General features: G+C 40.1%; 1 protein-coding gene across 2 annotated transcripts in view; it reads left to right on the top strand.

The window, feature by feature from the left end:
• eprs1 (glutamyl-prolyl-tRNA synthetase 1) overlaps positions 1-21,829 on the top strand; it is a 208,488-nt gene that overhangs the window by 140,408 nt on the left and 46,251 nt on the right. For both annotated transcript variants that reach the window (XM_028797360.2, XM_051925007.1), the window contains 4 exons: positions 5,442-5,678; positions 9,282-9,538; positions 20,138-20,189; positions 20,466-20,675. In XM_028797360.2, coding sequence (XP_028653193.2) covers positions 5,442-5,678; positions 9,282-9,538; positions 20,138-20,189; positions 20,466-20,675 — 756 coding nt within the window. The remainder of the gene's footprint in view (positions 1-5,441; positions 5,679-9,281; positions 9,539-20,137; positions 20,190-20,465; positions 20,676-21,829) is intronic.

The following is a 21,829-nucleotide window of genomic DNA, read 5'->3' as shown; positions in this document are numbered from 1 at the left end:
CTGTTCTGTATTAATGTACTTGAACTGAAAAAAAGTATTTAAAGCATTAAATTGCATATTTTAGCATTGTAGTTGTACCTGCTTTCCATTAAAAAAAAAAAAAAACGAAAAAGTAACTTGACCAATAATGTTTAGTTCTTGGTCATTAGTACATTGTTGGGGAGGACTTATTTTTTTTTTTTTCTTTTGTGCCTTGCTATGTGGTATATCAGAGAACAGGGAGTCTCATCTCCTGGATCTTAACCTAGGTAGGGGAAGCAGGACGAGTTGGGGCATAGAGGAAGAGGCTTTTTTGGTTTATTCTTTCTTGCATTATATTGACATCACCTTTGTCAATTGTCTCTGCAAGAATTGCAGAGAACAAAAATATATATATATTTTGAAAAGGTGGGCTGAACGCACCCATAGAAGATGCGGTCACTCCTCCGAAACCACCTCTTAAATGGCGACACAATGGGAAACAAATAGTTTTTTACCTCCTCTTTGCTTGATTAGCTGCTACTGTGCTACGTGATCTGCTTCTCGCACGATGCTTTGAACATTTAAAAGCCTGTATAGCAGTTATCCTTTTGTCTTATTGCTTTGTCTCTCTTCTCCCCTAGACATACTCTGCTTTATTCTTTATGCTTTATTAGATCTATCTATCTATCTATTATGCTGTTTACGAATAGTTTGTTTATTGAAAACCCTGAATGAATCTGTGCAACTCTGTAACCCAAGTGTGACAATATATTTTTTCATTTTCAACCTGGGTTGAAGAGCCAATATTCAATCATTAATTCCTGTTAATAATGGTGTTAAATAACACTATTTTAATATTGAATCATAAAGCAGTTTTGTTTGCAACCTCTGAAGTAATATCTGACTCTGAAGGGAATTTTATTGCACAAGTGGGAAAACTGACACAAGACTAATTCTGCTGAACATATACACATATATACTATACTTGAGGACCAAGGTTAATAGCCTCTCTTCAATTACCAGTATGTGCAGATACATTCATAAGGTCAGCAAACTTTATTTGTGCTTTCATAAAATTCCTCAACACTTTAATTTTATACGTTTTAAATCCCATCCATCCATCCTCTTCTGCTTATCCGAGGTCGGGTCGCAGGGGCAGCAGCTTGAGCAGAGATGCCCGGACTTCCCTCTCCCTGGCCACTTCTAGCTCTTCCGGGAGAATCCCAAGGCGTTCCCAGGCCAGTTGAGAGACGTAGTCCCTCCAACGTGTCCTGGGTCTTCCCTGGGGCCTCCTCCCGGTTGGACGTGCCCAGAACACCTCACCAGGGAGGTGTCCAGGAGGGATTCTGATCAGATGCCCGAGCCACCTCATCTGACTCCTCTCGATGCAGAGGAGCAGCGGCTCTACTCTGAGCCCCTCCAGGATGACTGAGCTTCACACCCTATCTTTAAGGGAGAGCCCAGACACCCTACAGAGGAAACTCATTTCAGCCACTTGTATTCACGATCTCGTTCTTTCGGTCACTACCCATAGCTCATGACCATAGGTGAGGGTAGGAACATAGATCAATTGGTAAATTGAGAGCTTTGCCTTACGGCTCAGCACCTTTTTCATCACGACAGACCAATGCAGAACCCGCATCACTGCAGACGCCACACCGATCCGCCTGTCGATCTCACGCTCCATTCTTCCCTCACTCGTGAACAAGACCTCGAGATACTTGAACTCCTCCACTTGAGGCAGGATCTCGCTCCCAACTCTGAAAGGGCACTCCCCCCTTTTCCGGCTGAGGACCATGGTCTCGGATTTGGAGGTGCTGACTCCCATCCCAGCCGCTTCACACTCAGCTGCGATGAAGCAAACAGGACAACAACATCTGCAAAAAGCAGTGGCCCAATCCTGAGTCCACCAAACCGGACCCCCTCAACACCCTGGCTGCGCCTAGAAATTCTGTCCATAAAAGTTGTGAACAGAATCGGTGACAAAGGGCAGCCCTGGCGGAATCCAACTCTCACTGAAAATGGGTTTGACTTCCTGCCAGCAATGCAGACTAAGCTCTGACACCAATCGTACAGGGACCGAACAGCCCTTATCAGGGGGTCCGGTACACCATACTCCCGGAGCACCCCCCACAGGATTCCCCAAGGGACACGGTCAAATGCCTTTTCCAAGTCCACAAAACACATGTAGACTGGTTGGGCAAACTCCCATGCACCCTCCAGGACCCTGCTAAGGGTGTAGAGCTGGTCCACTGTTCCGCGACCAGGACGAAAACCACACTGTTCCTCCTGAACCTGAGGTTCGACTATCCGACGGACCCTCCTCTCCAGAACCCCCGAATAGACTTTTCCAGGGAGGCTGAGGAGTGTGATCCCTCTGTAGTTGGAAGACACCCTCCGGTCCCCCTTCTTAAAGAGGGGGACCACCACCCCGGTCTGCCAATCCAGAGGCACTGTCCCTGATGTCCATACGATGTTGCAGAGACGTGTCAACCAAGACAGCTCTACAACATCCAGAGCCTTGAGGAACTCCGGGCGTATCTCATCCACCCCCGGGGCCCTGCCACCAAGGAGTTTTTTGACCACCTCGGTGACCTCAGTCCCAGAGATGGGGGAGCCCACCTTCGAGACCCCAGGCTCTGCTTCCTCATTGGAAGGCATGTTAGTGGGATTGAGGAGGTCTTCGAAGTACTCCCCCCACCGACCCACAACGTCCTGAGTCGAGGTCAACAGCACACCATCCCCACCAGAATCTCCTCGAAGCCGTCCGAAAGTCATTCTCCATGGCTTCCCCAAACTCCTCCCATGCCCAAGTTTTTGCCTCAGCAACCACTGAAGCCGCATTCCGCTTGGCCTGCCGGTACCTATTAGCTGCCTCCAGAGTCCCACAGGACAAAAGGAACCGGTAGGACTCCTTCTTCAGCTTGACAGCATCCCTCACCGCCGGTGTCCACCAACGGGTTCGGGGATTGCCGCCACGACAGGCACCGACCACCTTACGGCCACAGCTCCGGTCAGCCGCCTCAACAATAGGTGCACGGAACATGGCCCATTCGGACTCAGTGTTCTCCACCTCCCTCGGGACGTGGTCGAAGTTCTGCCGGAGGTGGGAGTTGAAGCTACTTCTGACAGGGGGCTCTGCCAGACGTTCCCAGCAGACACTCGCAATACGTTTGGGCCCTCTCTTCACCCGAGTGTCCAAGACATGTGGCCGCAAGTCCGACAACACGACCACAAAGTCGATCATCGAACTGAGGCCTAGGGTGTCCTGGTGCCAAGTGCACATATGAACACCCCTATGCTCGAATATGGTGTTTGTTATGGACAATCCATGACGAGCACAGAAGTCCAATAACAAAACACCACTCAGGTTCAGATTGGGGGGGGGGGGGGCATTCCTCCCAGTCACGCCCTTCCAGGTCTCACTGTCATTGCCCACGTGAGCATTGAAGTCTCCCAGCAGTACGAGGGAGTCCCCAGACGGTATGCCCTCTAGCACCCCCTCCAGGAACTCCAAAAAGGGTGGGTACTCCGAACTGCTGTTCGGTGCATACGCACAAACAACAGTTAGGACCTGTCCCCCCACCCGAAGGCGGAGGGAGGCTACCCTCTCGTCCACCGGGGTAAACCCCAATGTACAGGCTCCAAGTCAGGGAGCAATAAGTATGCCCACACCCGCTCGGAGCCTCTCACCGGGGGCAATTCCAGAGTGGTAGAGAGTCCAGCCCCTCTCAAGGAGATTGGTTCCAGAGTCCAAGCTGTATGTCGAGGTGAGTCCGACTATATCTAGTCGGAACCTCTCAACCTCGCGCACTAGCTCAGGCTCTTTCCCCTTCAGAGAGGTGACATTCCACGTCCCAAGAGCCAGCTTCTGTAGCCGAGGATCGGACCGCCAAGGTCCCCGCCTTCGGCCACCACCCAACTCACACTGCACCCGACCTCCTTGTCCCCTCCCATAGGTGGTGAACCCATGGGAAGGAGGGACCCACGTTGCCTCTTCGGGCTGTGCCCGGCCGAGCCCCATGGGTGCAAGCCCGGCCACCAGGCGCTCGCCATCAAGCCCCACCTCCAGGCCTGGCCCCAGAGGGGGGCCCCGGTTACCCGTGTCCGGGCAAGGGAAAACGGCGTCCAAATTTTTTTTCATCTTAGAAGGTCTTTTGAACCGCACTTTGTCTCATCCCTCACCTAGGACCAGTTTGCCTTGGGTGACCCTACCAGGGGCATAAAGCCCCGGACAACAGAGCTTCTAGGATCATTGGGACACGCAAAGCCCTCCACCACAATAAGGTGGCGGTTTGAGGAGGGGAAGGGGGGAGGGGAGGTTGTATATCCCAAGTATGTTCAATCTTAAACCTTTAGGCTGGCACTTTAAACCTGTTTCTGGCCATGCTGTAGTTACTCTAGAACTACTCAAACACCACTAATTTTACCTGTAACTGGTGATTTAACCCACACATTATTTCTTGAAGTACTGAAAGTACAGATTGGTTATTTTGCATACTTCAAACCAGTAGGATAACCTAAGCAATCGTTGACATGTGTGAAATTGAAAATGAGTTGTTCAAAAAAGATTTTTTACGGAAAATCTTCAGAAATAATTTGAAATACAGTATGTCAATGATGTGATAATCAGAATATTTTAATAGGATGTCCATAATTAACAACAACAAAAAAGTTTTCTGTTCAACTTGGATGTAGTGTGCCCACCCCCATCCCCGAAGAAGATATTAAAGAATACCTGGATGGTATTAAAGGCGCCTTTACCTGATACTCAGTTACATAAACTTTGGCAGTGATAACAGTCTTTAAATGTGTCTTGAAGCCATCTGAAAGCCTCATGCACCTTTCTACTAGCAGTTTTTTGCACTCTTCAATAGATATTTGTTCTAGCTCCAATGGTTTTCATTCTGAGATTAGGCATCATTGCTAACCAGTTTAACTGAGCCTTATTTCTTTCTTTTTAATTATTCTTTTGTGCTTTTGAATGTGTGTTTTGGGTCATTGTCCTGCTGGAACATCTGTACTCTTCAACCCTTACCTAGATTTCTGGCAATGGGTAGCATATTCCACTGTAAGTTGCCCTGGTAGTCCTTTGATTTCATGATTCTCTTGGTATATTTAGTACCTCCAATACCAGAGACCGCAAACAAAGGGGCTCCACAACAAAATGGAATCCCCAACATATTGAACTGTAGGCAGTATATGCATTTCTTTATAAGCTTCATATTTTTAGGCGATTCTTCTTTGTTTTCTTTTAGTTTTAAATCTTTTGAGTGTGTCATGGCAGTTTTTACTTAATTTCTAGATGTTACCTTTTTTAATTATTACTGATATACCCTATGCTAGTCCCAAAAAAAGGGCAGTGAAACAAATTTGGTTTAACATAATTTCATTTTTAAAATAAGAGTTAAAAATGAGTTTGAGAAAAAAAATTGTCCCCAACTGTTTTTTTTCTGAACTAAATTGTTTTCTTTTTTTAGGACAAAATAGAAGCAGCTGTTAAGCAGTTACTGACCTTTAAGGAAGAATTTAAGGAGAAGACGGGCCTGGAGTACAAGCCAGGCATGATCTCTCCTAGCATTTCTTCTCCTGTAGTTCCATGTCATGTGCTGGATGCCCAGAAAGTAGCAGATGACAACAAGCAGCTGGAACTGTTTAATAAAGTTGCAGAGCAAGGAGAGGTGGTCAGAAATCTTAAAGTGGAGAAAGCTCCCAAGGTACTTAACACTTTCAGAGAAAAAAGACAAGGTTTGCGTGATAGTGTAATGACAATGTATGTTTGTAAGATGTTACGTTGTCCTTGGATCTAGAGATCTTTCTGCTGGAGAGCAAGTATGTAGATAGTATATATTTATTTTCAAGAACCATGTTGCAAACCTCTGGCCAAATTACCTGTTTTGTTGACATTTGTAAGTAAGCCAAATGAAACAATGGCATTTTTATGTAAATAGTAAAGTTCAGGTACAATTTATTTTGAAAATAAAGTAAAAAAAATTAATCGGCAAACGTAGTATTTGAAAAGGTTTTGGCACCCTACCAAGTTAGTGCTTAGTAACTTCCCTTTGGTAAAAATCACAGCTTGCAAATATTTTTTATAGTCATTTAATTGATGAATATTTAAGTCCTACTGTGTGTGAGAAGCTGTAGTGAACTGTAACTCATGATGTACAACACAGAATTTAATAAATAGGGACTGCAGTAATCCCTCCTCGATCGCGGGGGTTGCGTTCCAGAACCCCCCGCAAAAGGTGAAAATCCGTGAAGTAGAAACCATATGTTTATATGGTTATTTTTATATTGTCATGCTTGGGTCACAGATTTGCACAGAAACACAGGAGGTTGTAGAGAGACAGGAACTTTATTCAAACACTGCAAACAAACATTTGTCTCTTTTTCAAAAGTTTAAACTGTGCTCCATGACAAGACAGAGATGACAGTTCCGTCTCACAATTAAAAGAATGCAAACATATCTTCCTCTTCAAAGGAGTGCGCGTCAGGAGTGGAGAATGTCAGTGAGAGAGAGAAAAGCAAACAAATCAATAGGGTTGTTTGGCTTTTAAGTATGCGAAGCACCGCCGCACAAAGTAGTTGCAAGGAAGGCAGCAGCTCACACCCCCTCCGTCAGGAGCAGAGAATGTCCGAGAGAGAGAGAGAGAGAGAAACCGACAGATAAAAACAAACAATCAAAAATCAATACGTGCCCTTCGAGCTTTTAAGTATGTGAAGCACCGTGCAGCATGTCGCTTCACGAAGCAGCTGCACAGAAGGTAGCAACGTGAAGGTAATCTTTCAGCATTTTTAGACGAGCGTCCGTATCGTCTAGGTGTGCGAACAGCCCCCCTGCTCACACCCCCTCCGTCAGGAGCAGAGAATGTCAGAGCAAGAGAGAGAGAGAGAAAAGTAAAAGTCAATACGTGCTGTTTGATCTTTTAAGTATGCAAAGCACCGTGCAGGAAGCATATCGCTTGATAAAGCAGCCATATGTAAGCCCAGCAAAGAAGAGAGCAATGTGAAGGTAATCTTTCAGCGTTTTTTGAGGAGCAGCCGTATCCTCTAGGGGTGCGAAGAGTCCCTGTGCTCACAATATATTTGAGGAGTTTTATTTAATAGGTAATACGCGCTCTGGTTGGGTAGCTTCTCAGCCATCTGCCAATAGCGTCCCTTGTATGAAATCAACTGGGCAAACCAACTGAGGAAGCATGTACCAGATATTAAAAGACCCATTGTCCGCAGAAATCCGCAAACCAGCAAAAAATCTGTGATATATATTTAAATATGCTTACATATAAAATCCGCGATAGAGTGAAGCCGCGAAAGTCGAAGTGCGATATAGCGAGGGATTACTGTATACTAGAATGCACCACAAACACTTTTAGGAGATGAAAATCCTACTCCATAAAAATCTTGTTAGTGGGTTTAGTCTGGATACAATTTGAAAGAGCTAGAAAAATGCAGACCTGAAATTATGTTTGTAAAGATTTATGTCACATTACTTCCTATATTTACATTTAGCCAGCAGTGTATAGCATTCCTTACATGTGACTATACAGTCTACAAGATGAAGTCATAAGCACTGGAAAGGTAATAGGGAAAGTAGTAGCCATAACATACAAGTAGATACTATCACCACTCCTAACATCATCACAACCTGTGAAAATTTTGGCATTAGTTCATATAACAAATAAAACAAATACAGTAATCCCCCGCTATATCGCGCTTCGACTTTCGCGGCTTCACTCTATTGCGGATTTTATATGTAAGCATATTTAAATATATATCGCAGATTTTTTGCTGGTTCGCGGATTTCTGCGGACAATGGGTCTTTTAATTTCTGGTACATGCTTCCTCAGTTGGTTTGCCCAGTTGATTTCATACAAGGAACGCTATTGGCAGATGGCTGAGAAGCTACCCAGTCAGAGCACGTATTATATTGTGAGCACAGGGGCTGTTCACACCCCTAGAAGATACGGCCACTCCTCAAAAAACACTGAAAGATTATCTTCACATTGCTCTGTTTCTTGCTGGGCTTAAATGTGGCTGTTTTGTCAAGCGATATGCTTCCTGCATGGTGCTTCGCATACTTAAAAGCTCAAACGGCACGTATTGATTTTTAATTGTTTGTTTTTCTCTGTCTCTCTCTCTCTCTCTCTCTCTCTGACATTCTGTGCTCCTGACGGAGGGGGTGTGAGCAGGGGGGGCTGTTCGCACCACTAGACGATACGGACGCTCCTCTAAATAAATGCTGAAAGGCTACCTTAACATTGCTCCCTTCCTAGCAGCTGCGTTGTCCAGCGGTGCTTCGCATACTTAAAAGCCAAACAGCCTTATTGATTTCTGATTGTTTGCTTTTTTCTGTCTATCTCTCTGACATTATCTGCTCCTGACGCGCACTCCTTTGAAGAGGAAGATATGTTTGCATTCTTTTAATTGTGAGACGAACTGTCATCTCTGTCTTATGGAGCACAGTTTAAACTTTTGAAAAAGAGACAAGTGTTTGTTTGCAGTGTTTGAATAAAGTTCCTGTCTCTCTACAACCTCCTTTGTTTCTGTGCAAATCTGTGACCCAAGCATGACAATTTAAAAATATTGTCCGCAGACAATATTTTTGGTTTCTACTTCGCGGATTTTCACCTTTCGCGGGGGGTCTGGAACGCAACCCCCGCGATAGAGGAGGGATTACTGTATGTTAATTGGCTCATTGTTTTGTGTCATTAGTAAAAATATCCTAATGAATACTTTGGAGAGAAAACAAAGGTTTGTTAGTATTGTCAACAAGTTAATTTCTGAACCTGTAATACTGTACAATTTGCCTCTTGACTACACAAAGTAGTTTTATAGACATTTTTTAAATATTGGCCTTAAATTGAGAAGGAAGTTAAGATGAATTTTTACCTGTTAACATTTTTGACTTTTAGACAAATGCAATTTTTAAAATATATTTATTAAAAATAAATGAGATTGGTAAATTTGGCATAAGAATGTGCAGAATCAGCATGTTCAGTAGTTAAAGGATAAGTTCCTTATTTTTCAAATTGAGGTTATTTCTTCACAGTCATGGTATATATTAATCTGCCATATGAAATTGCTTTCTAACGTGAAGCATATTTTATTAATTGTAAAACATAAGTAGCCCATTCTTGCATTTTATAATGGAGTCCCATTATTAAGAAAAGCCTTAAAATTTATTGAATGCATTCATTTTTCAAGCCAGAAATGTCAAAGATTTATTAAGCATTTTTTTCTTTCAAAGTTTGCTTAGAATGTTTTTTTTAGTACTAAAATATAACCGCATTTTCACAGACTTTTATTTGCTGTTTCAGGATCAAATTGACTCTGCCGTCAAGTCTCTTTTAGAATTAAAGACTCAGTACAAAAATCTAACTGGTGAGGATTACAAGCCAGTTTCCGCAGCTGGTGGAGAGGACAAGAAGCGCAAAGAAAAGGAAAACAAGTCTGAAAAGCAGAGTAAAAAGCAAGTGGGTGGTGACCCACGAGACAAAGAGCCTCCAAAGGATGAGGAGAAAAATGCTGGGTCTGGGGCACCAGGAGATGGCCAGGGACCTAAGAAACAAACCAGGTTAGTCTGTATTTACAATGATATTCACTGGTTGTTGTACACTTTTTTTTTTTTTTAACAGACATTCATTGAATTACGGCTCTATTTGGGTTTATGTAAAATTGGCCATAAGGCAACCGTAAAATACACAGGTGAATACAATTAAGACTCTGTTGGTCACCAGTACACACACTTTAACTGTGGATAATGACTAGCACAAACTAATCATTGAGATTTGGCATGCAAATGCGGCTGGGTCCATGTAAGAGATGGCGGTGCGGGCCAAAAGTATAAGAATTAGCCACATGGAGCGGCACCGATCAAATCAAAACTTAATGGGACCTCCAGGTGTCAAAAAACACATGAGACCCTGCAAAATAATAATAATACTAACAAAAGATTACTATTTACAAGGAGTTTCTATGTTTTTGATGGAAGAAAAAGTGAGAGCCATCTGCACGGAAAGATTGTGCATGAAATGAGAGTTCAAAAAACTGCTGTATGACATGACCAATTAGTGATACTTTTTTTAAAAGCATATCACTAGCAGCTAAGAGACTGCTACCTCTGCAGCTCCACCACCACTTCTTCTGCTCATTCCTATTGGTCTGAGTGTGCAGTCACCAGTGGAGCATTTCTGACTCATGGAAGCGTGGAAGAAGTATGCCAGAAATAGCTGTCACTGACCTCAGGTGTTCAGTGTGAAGCAGGGCAGGTGGCAAGACTGCGCAGGCAAAAGCAAAGCAGATCAGAGATGTTACAGAGCAGCAGTGGGGGAAGAGTCTCAAAGCTTACAGACCTGGAATATAGTTTGCAGCATCTGTTCAGTAACAGATGACAGCCAAGAGACCGGTACATCTGCAGCTCCTTTCAAGGAGGTATGCCTGCCCACACATGATGAACATATCGCCTCCCAGAAATGCAGAATTTAATATTCCTGCAGCATTGCATAACTGCAAATATAGTTGTCTGTCATAAAGGGCTTATTTAGAATATACACAGGATTTGTACATTTTTCCAGTAAAATAATCCAAATTGTACATCCCAGATTTTTTTAGCCATTAAGTAGCCACTTTAATAGGTACAGTTACTTAAGACCTACAACTTTGTTTTTTGCATCCAGAGCAGTGACTTCATCAGTGTGTAGATTCAGCAAGATGGTAAAATTGCAGCACAGGAATGTCACACAATGTCAGTTACCACTCGTATTTGTTTCGTCTCATCTCACATCTATTTTGTCAGTGGGAATGTTTAATTATTTAAATGGCTACACAGTTGCCAACCAAGTACTGATTGTGATCAGTATTATTTGTGCTTATCTCTTAGTATTAAAGTGTTGAAAGCTAATTTTCCTTATCAATTTTATAGTTCTTGAGTAGCAGCAGGTTTTGTTCAAGGATCTACATTTTCCTCAATTCATTTTCTCTACAGTCTTCACAATTTCCATAGTTCCCACAGAAGATAAACAGAACTGTGTCTTTCAGATTCCCATCTTATTTTAGAGTATAGCTGGTATTCTTTGTATGAGTTTTCAGATAGGCATATATATATATTTATAATTTTATTGATTTTATTCTAATCATTCCATACAAATAGATCAATTTTAACAAAAAAAATAGGATTGAAAATAAATCAACCCCAACCCCTGAGAAAGAGAGCATGGCCAATGAACTAAAACGGAAAAATAAATAAATTGAATAGTTTATTAGGCAGATACAGATAAATGGAGAAGAAAAAGAAATTGGGTGAGAATCTACTTCCTCAGTGATTTAAGAGCTTATTCTAAAATATTATTGATTAGATTCTGCCAGGTTTTGAAAAAGTTCTGCACAGATCCTGTAAGTGAGAATTTGATTTTTTCCAATTTCAAATAATTTAAAACATCAGTTACCCACTAACTTAAAAGAGGAGATTTAGGATTCTTCCAGTTTAGCAAAATTAAGTCTGCGTGCCAATAGTGTAGTGAATGCAATCACAGTTTGTTTGTCCTTCTCCACTTTAAGCCCATCTGGAAGAATACCAAACACAGCTGTTAGTGCATTAGGAGGAATTGTGACACCAAGGCTGTCTGAAAGGCACTTAAAAATTTTTTGTCCAGAATGATGTTAATTTGGTGCAGGCCCAAAACATATGACCCAGTGAGGCTGGAGCTTGATTGCAGCGTTCACAGGTTGGATCTTGCCCTGGGAAAATTTTGGACAATTTCAAACAAGACAGATTTGCTCGATAAATAATTTTGAGTTGAATAATTGTATGCTTTGCCCTTATGGAGCTCGAATGAATTCTCTGCATTGCTACCTTCAACTCCTTTTCTGATATGTTGAGTGAGAGATCCTTTTCCCATTGTCCTCTTGGATCTTTGAAAGGGAGGGACTGTAAAATATTTTTATAGACATATATTTTAATTAAAGAATAGCGACAACAATATGGTGTTGTACTCAATTTTAATATCTTGATGTTATTGTTATGCGAATGTTGAATGATACCTAATTTCACTACCTAAAATCTAGAGAGTGCACATTTTCATTGTCAGCCTTAGATTACATTGTGCTGTTCTTCCATGCTGCAAGCTGCATCATAGATAACTGCACTGCTGAATTAAATTTTGAATGCTTTTCATATCTTCGGATAACACAATTTTGTTTAGAAAAAATATTTTTGTGGTTTGTGTATGTGTAGGTTTAAGAGAGAATATTAAGCGATAATTATATTAAACAAGTAACTAAAATATTATTATTTATGTGTTCATTAATTTCAGAATTTATAAACACATGATAATTCAGAGATACGATTAACGCAATTGAAAATATTTTAAAAGTAAACACATTGCTCTATTTTCATTAAAAAAAACATGCATAACCTCATCTACTGGACATTTTTGTACTGCATGCTCCCAATTAGAGATTTGGAATCTATAACGCTGCAAAAAAACCATTTACTGTATAATGACATGCCTGAACAGAATAACAGAAAATAAAAAGGGTTTGAGTTGTTCTGGATTAATTGTATATGAGAAACATTAACACAAAAACACTTTCTTTTTACATAACAGGTTATCAGTAGGGTTAATTGAAATGCACACAAAAAAACCTGGAGTACATGGTTATGAAAAAACATATCTACTCTATAATATGTATATAAAATATATTTATGTATATAAAATATATTTATGTATATATGTATATAAAATATATATATGTATATAATATATATACAGCGCATCACGTTTTCCACATTTTGTTATGTGACAGCCTTATTCCAAAATGGATTAAATTCATTTTTTTTCCTCAGAATTTTACAAACAACACCCCATGATGACAACGTGAAAAAAGTTTACTTGAGATTTTTGCAAATTTATTAAAAATTAAAAAATTTAGAAAGCACATGTACATAAGTATTCACAGCCTTTGCCTTGAAGCTCAGAATTGAGCTCAGGTGCATCCTGTTTCGCCTGATCATCCTTGAGATGTTTCTGCAGTTTAACTGGTGTCCACCTGTGGTAAATTCAGTTGATTGGACATGATTTGGAAAGGCACACACCTGTCTATATAAGGTCCCACAGGTGACAGTTCATGTCAGAGCACAAACCAAGCTTGAAGTCAAAGGAATTGTCTGTAGACCTCCAAGACAGGATTGTCTTGAGGCACAAATCTGGGGAAGGTTACAAAAAAATTTCTGCTGCTTTGAAGGTCCCAATGAGCACAGTGGCCTCCATCATCCATAAGTGGACAAAGTTCGAAACCACCAGGACTCTTCCTAGAGCTGGCTGGCCATCTAAACTGAGTGATCGGGGGAGAAGGGCCTTAGTCAGGGAGGTGACCAAGAACCCAATGGTCACTCTGTCAGAGCTCCAGAGGTCCTCTGTGGAGAGAGGAGAACCTTCCAGAAGGACAACCATCTTTGCAGCAATCCACCAATCTGGCCTGTATGGTAGGGTGGCCAGACGGAAGCCACTCCTTAGTAAAAGGCACATGGCAGCCCGCCTGGAGTTTGCCAAAAGGCACCTGAAAGACTCTCAGACCATGAGAAAGAAAATTCTCTGGTCTGATGAGACAAAGATTGAACTCTTTGGTGTGAATGCCGGGCGCGTCACGTTTGGAGGAAACCAGGCACCGCTCATCACCAGGCCAATACCATCCCTACAGTGAAGCATGGTGGTGGCAGCATCATGCTGTGGGGATGTATTTCAGTGGCAGAGACTGGGAGACTAGTCTGGATAAAGGGAAAGATGACTGCAGCAATGTTCAGAGACATCCTGGATGAAAACCTGCTCCAGAGCGCTCTTGACCTCAGACTGGGGCGACGGTTCATCTTTCAGCAGGACAACGACCCTAAGCACACAGCCAAGATTTCAAAGGAGTGGCTTCAGGACAACTCTGTGAATGTCCTTGAGTGGCCCAGCCAGAGCTCAGACTTGAATCCGATTGAACATCTCTGGAGAGATCTTAAAATGGCTGTGCACCGACACTTCCCATCCTACCTGATGGAGCTTGAGAGGTGCTGCAAAGAGGAATGGGCGAAACTGGCCAAGGATAGGTGTGCCAAGCTTGTGGCATCATATTCAAAAAGACTTGAGGCTGTATTTGCTGGTAAAGGTGCATCGACAAAGTATTGAGCAAAGGCTGTAAATACTTATGTACATGTGATTTCTCTGTTTTTTTATCTATAATAATAAAAGGCAAAGCCCTCACTGACTGACTCACTCACTGACTGACTGACTGACTCATCACTAATTCTCCAACTTCCCGTGTAGGTGGAAGGCTGAAATTTGGCAGGCTCATTCCTTACAGCTTACTTACAAAAGTTAGGCAGGTTTCATTTCGAAATTCAAAGCGTAATGGTCATAACTGGAACATATTTTTTGTCCATACACTGTAATGGAGGAGGCGGAGTCACGTATCGCGTCATCACGCCTCCTACGTAATCACGTGAACTAAAAACAAGGAAGACATTTACAGCACGAGTCACACGCGGGAACGAAGGTAAATGACGTTAATTTTTGACTGTCTTTTAATACTGTGTGAGCATACATATTAACACGTGCAATTAAACGTGTGCATTTACGGTGTGATTTCTGAGGCTTAAAAGCTCACCTTTTATCAAACGCGGGAAGAAAGGTAACTGACGTTGTTCACTGTCTTTTAATACTGTGTAACCATACATATTAACACATGTCCAATTAAACGTGTGCATTTACGGGGTGATTTCTCAGGCTTAAAAGCTCGCCTTTTACTAAAAAGGTAAATGCAAAACTATTTTCAATCAGTTTATTGAAACGCTCCCGTTAAGGATTGCAATAACATATTCGCGAGATAAAAGAACGAAGTAGGAGGAAATGGAGGAACAGCCGCAAACAGCGAAGAGCAAAAAATTTATTAAACAATTGAGAACGGAGCGAGTTAAGCATACAAGCATGTTCATAAGGGAAACAAAGCACGGTGTAAAACGTAAGTTTAAATTAAGTTTATAGAAACGCTCCCGCTGCGGATTGCAATAACATATTCGCGAGATTAAAGTTTAATGAGAAGACACGAGGTATAAACGAACCACACGCCGTGGCGCAACGTTAGGGGCAACAGTTTCAACCATTCTATGATCTGCTTCTCGCAACTGAAAGACGGCACATGGCGGATGTTAGCCGACTTGCTGACCGCAACGTTTGGGGCTTCAAGTATGGCGCTGACGCCACATCTCAGTGCCAACACTTTGCAGACTGTACTTAAAAGACACGCCCTCCTCACTGGACAGTTGAAAACACCAATCAAACTAACGATGACATCAAGTATTACCCAATCAAAAGTAGGAAAGGAGGCATCTTCATAAAATGCGTGTGGGATGATTTGCATGAGACGCTGCTTTAAAAAAAAAAATGATAAAAAAAAATACGGGATAAATCCCGTCCAGTATTGATTCAAAACGGGACGCGCAATTTCATTCTCAAACGCGGCACGATTCCGTATTTTAAAGGACGGGTGGCAACCCTACAGTGCCAGGTAACCACCCATACAATCACATTGTGATTCAGACTAGGAATGCAATGAATGTAATTACCCCGATCTACATACAAGGCGAAAGTCTTGCAACATTCAAAGATGATGGTTTGGGATAATTAGTACTTATTAAGTACAACATTGAACATAAAACAGCTTATGAAGCCTTGAACCGAAAAAAGCAAGATCTCAGAGATCGTAAAAAAAAAAAAGGAGGTAATGTCGTTTTACTCGCTGTAGATTTTACTCAAACATTACCAGTTATTCCACGAGGGAGACCAGCAGATGAACTCAACGCGTGTTTAAAATCCAGGCTTCTCCCACGGTCGGTTATATGTCGCGTGTTCTCGGGTAGGTACACCAAAAAATGTATACATTTAAGCATGTAATGGGCAAAGAAAAAATGAGGTATACCCGAAGGCACTGCAGTAGTACTCAATGTAACTTTACTTCTTAAATGTTAATGTTTTACTGTTTAATAATTTATACGCTTCTTATATATTGTTCAAATTCTTTTATGAAAATACCAGTGACAGCGCAATGCACGATAACATGGAGTGAATACACCATACGCATCTGCCCACGGCCGCCCTGGTGTGCGCAGATAGGAGTTGATTCTAAAATAAAATAAACATAAAAAGAGTAATACATTCATCACCCATAAAGCGGATAGCAGACGTGACGTATTATATGTGTACCACATTTCAAGTAAATACGTGAAACGGTTTGCAAGCTACATGTGATTTAAAATCCTGGACAGACCAACGAAAAGCCACGGTAGCAAATTATTGAAGAAGATTTTACTGTTTAATAATTTATATTTATATGAAATGTGCTTCTTATATATTACTTCATATTCTCATATGATAATGATGTTAATGTTGTTTATATTGATTTCTATGTTATTGTAAGTGCATCTATGTGTGTATATGTATGTATGTATGTATGTGTATATATATATATATATAAAAAAAATATATATAAAATATATATATAAAAAATATATGTGTATATGTATATATAATATATCTGTATATGTGTGTATATGTATGTGTATATGTATATATATATGACAGCAACACTCATAACAATGACAACACAATTACATTCACAATCATGTTACGTTATTTTTAAAATGTTTCCTTTACTTTTTCATAACCTCTTTAACACACTACTTCTCCGCTGCGAAGCGCGGGTATTTTGCTAGTTTTTAATAAATTTCCAAAAACCTGATGTAAACTTTTTTCACGTTGTCATTACGGGGTGTTGTGTGTAGAATTCTGAGGAAAAAAATGAATTTAATCCATTTTGGAATAAGGCTGTAACATAACAAAATGTGGAAAAGTGATGTGCTGTGAATATTTTCCGGATGCACTGTATATATATGTGTGAAAAAATGCTATAAACAAAGAATGCTTTCAAAAATTGAAGTGTTAATCGTTTATTTTCATCAATCAACAAAATGCAGTGAATGAACAAAAGAGAAATCTAAATCAAATCAATATTTGGTGTGACCACCCTTTGCCTTCAAAACAGCATCAATTCTTCTAGGTACACTTGCACACAGTTTTTGAAGGAACTCGACTGGTAGGTTGTTCCAAACATCTTGGAGAACTAACCACAGATCTTCTGTGGATGTAGGCTTCCTTGCATCCTTCTGTTTCTTCATGTAATCCCAGACACACTCTGATGTTGAGATCAGGGCTCTCTGGGGGCCATACCATCACTTCCAGGACTTCTTGTTGTTCTTTACGCTGAAGATAGTTCTTAATGACTTTGGCTGTATGTTTGGGGTCATGTCCTGCTGCAGAATACATTTGGGGCCAATCATACACCTCCCTGATGGTATTGCAAAATGGATAAGTATCTTCATGTATTTCTCAGCATTGAGAACACCATTAATCCTGACCAAATCTCCAACTCCATTTGCAGAAATGCAGCCCCAAACGTTCAAGGAACCTCCACCATGCTTCACTATTGCCTGCAGACACATTATTTTTGTACCGCTCTCCAGCCCTTCGACGAACAAACTGCCTTCTGCTACAGCCAAATATTTCAAATTTTGACTCATCAGTCCAGAGCACCTGCTGCCATTTTTCTGCACCCCAGTTCCTATGTTTTCGTGCATACTTGAGTCGCTTGGCCTTGTTTCCACGTCGGAGGTATGGCTTTTTGGCTGCAACTCTTCCATGAAGACCACTTCTGGCCAGACTTCTCCGGACAGTAGATGGGTGTACCTGGGTCCCACTGGTTTCTGCCAGTTCTGAGCTGATGGCACTGCTGGACATCTTCCTATTTCGAAGGGTAATAAGCTTGATGTGTCTTTAATCTGCTGCATTAAGTTTCCTTGGCCAACCACTGCGTCTACGATCCTCAACATTGCCCATTTCTTTGTGCTTCTTCAAAAGAGCTTGAACAGCACATCTTGAAACCCCAGTCTGCTTTGAAATCTTTGTCTGGGAGAGACCTTGCTGATGCAGTATAACTACCTTGTGTCTTGTTGCTGTGCTCAATCTTGCCATGACATGAAACTGTCTTCCACAACCTCACCTTGGTAGCAGAGTTTGGCTGTTCCTCACCCAGTTTTAAGCCTCCTACACAGCTGTTTCTGTTTCAGTTAATGACTGCGTTTCAACCTACGCGTGACATTGATGATCATTAGCACCTGTTTGGTATAATTGGTTGATCATCCACCTGACTATAATCCTACAAAATCCCTGACTTTGTGCAAGTGTACCTATAAGAATTGATGCTGGTTTGAAGGCAAAAGGTAGTAACACCAAATATTGATTTGATTTAGATTTTTCTTTCGTTCGCTCACTTTGCATTTTGTAAATTGATAACAATAAACAATCATTATTTATATTTTTGAAAGCATTCTTTGTTTACAGCATTTTTTCACACCTGCCTAAAACTTTTGCACAGTACTGTGTGTGTATGTGTATATATATATATATATATATATATATATATATAAAATATATATATATATATATATATATATATATATATATACATATATATATATATATATATACATATATATATATATATACATATATATATATATACATATATATATAATATACACACACACACTCACACTCTGCCTGGCCAAAAAAAAAAGTCGACACCTGGATTTAACTAAGCAAATAGGTACGAGCCTCCTATTGGATAATTACTGCATGGGCGATTATCTTTCAGCTGGCAACAAGTTATTTAACCCCAACTGGTGCAATGAGTTGCTTCTCATTTCTTAAACAACCATGTCGAAAGACACATCTTGTGGTCATGGAAAAGATGTTAGTCTGTTTGAGAATGGTCAAATCATTGACATGCATCAAGCAGAGAAAACATCTAAGGAGATTGCAGAAACTACTAAAATTGGGTTAAGAACTGTCCAACACATTATTAAAAACTGGAAGAATAGTGGGGACCCATCGTCTTCGAGGAAGAAATGTGGCTGGAAAATAATCCTGAATGATCATGATCGGCGATCACTTAAACGTTAGTACAAAAATTATTCTCTCATGTCAGTACAACCAATTTAACATGCATACTTCAAACACAATCCCTTATATACATCTGCTCTGCTAAGAAGAGTAGAAGTTTAGTTGTGTGTTAGCAGTCGACAAATAAAGGCTATGTAATGGCACAAGCTTACAAATTCTATAACTGCGTAAACATTTAGTAGCTGACAAAATCATGACTAGTGATCATGCAGGAGAAGTTGTGTTCTTTCCATATTTTAAGTTAGATATTGGCGATACTTCAGCAAGTGAATAATTACCATTTATCTTGCATATTTGACAATTTCCAGTTGTTACAACATTTCATATATCTGCAAATAAATCTCAGGGCTCGAGTTTTGACCACGGTAGAATTTACCTGTGGATCAATACCAAGAGAAGCAAGCTGTTGAGGTGGGGTTGGGCCACCATAGGTTGCCATGAGGGCGCATCCCCCCTAGTTTCAAAAGTAACAGTTTAAACATGAACAATATCAAAAGGTTTGCATCCCCACCCAAGATGCACTGTTTTAGATATGCAAAATAATGCTTGATCAATGACATTCTGTATCTTTTCATCTTGAAATGTCAATAGATACACTAGTATAAAAGATGAAAAAACTGATACTCCTACATTTTGTGGTTTATAAAGTACTATTATTTATACATCTTAAAACAATTTTGCAGCTTTCTGAAGGTAATTTTTTTGTCCTTGATTTTATAGTCATTTTACCTTTACTTTAATAATTTTGTCTTACAAAAAGCTGAATGCATAGTTTTGTAAATTATATTTTATTCATCATTAATCATGGTCACATGAACAGTTGAACTTGAAAGCCTCAGAACAAGTGCATCACTGGTGTGAGGTCACACTTGACATTGATCACATCGAAAAAAAATTTGAAACATTTTGGTAATTTGATGTTGTATATAACAGATTGTGGACCTGTATTGCTGTAAATTATATATGAAATTGTTAACAAAATGAAACCTTGAAAAGCAGTATTTTATATTAGGAACACTTGACAATCCCATTTTAACTAAGTTGTGTTTCCTTTTGTGGTAATGATCTCTGTTTTGGCAACTAATGCTTATTTCTCTTTTGTGCTCTTTTAATTTCAGGTTAGGTCTAGAGGCTAAAAAGGAAGAGAATCTTGCTGACTGGTACTCTCAGGTAAGAACATTCTTAATCCAGCATATTGTCCTTTCCCTCTCATGGTGTATTGACTTCTTTCTTGACTATACTGTATGTTGCTTATTTCATGTTGGATATAATTAAACATTTGGGCTACAATATTTTTACCTCATCTTTAACATTCAATGAACCAATTAATATATATGTCAGATATTACCTAGTCCTTCTTAAATTTAGAATGTTATACTTAATTTTGAAGTTTGATTGAACTGGATCAGTTTGTAAATATTTGACCTTTTTTTTATATTATTGTAGGTGATCACGAAATCTGAGATGATTGAGTACTATGATGTGAGCGGGTGTTATGTCTTACGGCCTTGGGCTTTTTCTATCTGGGAGATCATCAAGGACTTCTTTGATACAGAAATCAAAAAGCTTGGTGTAGAGAACTGTTATTTCCCCATGTTTGTGTCTCAGGCAGCCTTGGAGAAGGAAAAAACGCATATTGCTGACTTTGCTCCTGAGGTATGGATGTTGGTACATATGTTTGATGTTGCACTTTTCATATAAAGCAGTTTGCAGAGAGAGAGAAATAAATTATAATGCTCTGGAGTGACTATATTTGAAGTATTCTTTCCTATTCTGGCCACTTTGCTACAAAAAAATACTTGGGATCATATAAAGCAGTTTGCAGAGAGAGAGAAATAAATTATAATGCTCTGGAGTGACTATATTTGAAGTATTCTTTCCTATTCTGGCCACTTTGCTACAAAAAAATACTTGGGACTGTAAGTTCTGCAGAGAATAATGACTAAATGGTTTTCCATATTAAAGGGCATTTTCTACTCTGACAGAGCTAAGAGACTTAAAATTGTTATGTTTAAACAGGGAAGGGTACTCAAACACCTAATTATGATCTGTTTATGGAGGGTTATTGAATTAAAATTTTATCAAAGGTCTGAACTGTACGTTTGTGCTATGATTCAGATCCCCCATATATGTAGTCATTGAATGTCTATAAATAATTATCAATGTTTAATTAACACAGGATTTCAACAATATTTATTTTCAGTAAGGGCTTTAAACATGTGAACCCTTTGAACTTAATTAGACTTTTATTTGTATAGAACACAAATAATTATCTTTAACATAACATGTAAAAGAAATAAACAATTCTGTCTATTTATTATAAAAAGAAATCCTGTCCCCTGTCCTGATAGTTTACGATACGTGATCTTTCTCGGAAGATAATTTAAAGACCCGCGAGACGAAAGAGACCTGCCAAGGAGCGTATCACGGAAACATAGAACGAGAGTCTTGCAAGACACACCCTACTTACAAGCAATATAAAAAAAAATAAATAAATCAGTAGTGTAAAGGCAGTCATGCAGCACACACAGCTCCAGGGCTCTCAGTGCATATAAAGTGTATAAGGTCAATACGGTAGAAATGAAATGAATAGGGTAGAAATGAAACGTCGACGATTAAACAAAGAAGAAAGAAAAGCGCTGAGAAAAGAGACTCAAATGCATTGGACAGAAAAAAGAGCAAAAAAGAATAATCGAGGTGCAAATTCAGAAAATAAGGAAAGTAATTATCAGCCCGGAACAAGTGGAATTGAAAAAAAAAGCACATCCAATCCAGCTCTTAATTAAATGACAGTGAGTAAAAGACAAAGT

This window comes from Erpetoichthys calabaricus, chromosome 3 (genome assembly GCF_900747795.2).
Source record: "Erpetoichthys calabaricus chromosome 3, fErpCal1.3, whole genome shotgun sequence".
NCBI lineage: Eukaryota > Metazoa > Chordata > Cladistia > Polypteriformes > Polypteridae > Erpetoichthys > Erpetoichthys calabaricus.
Note: the sequence above shows the minus strand (reverse complement) of the source record. Positions and strands in the feature narration are given on the sequence as shown.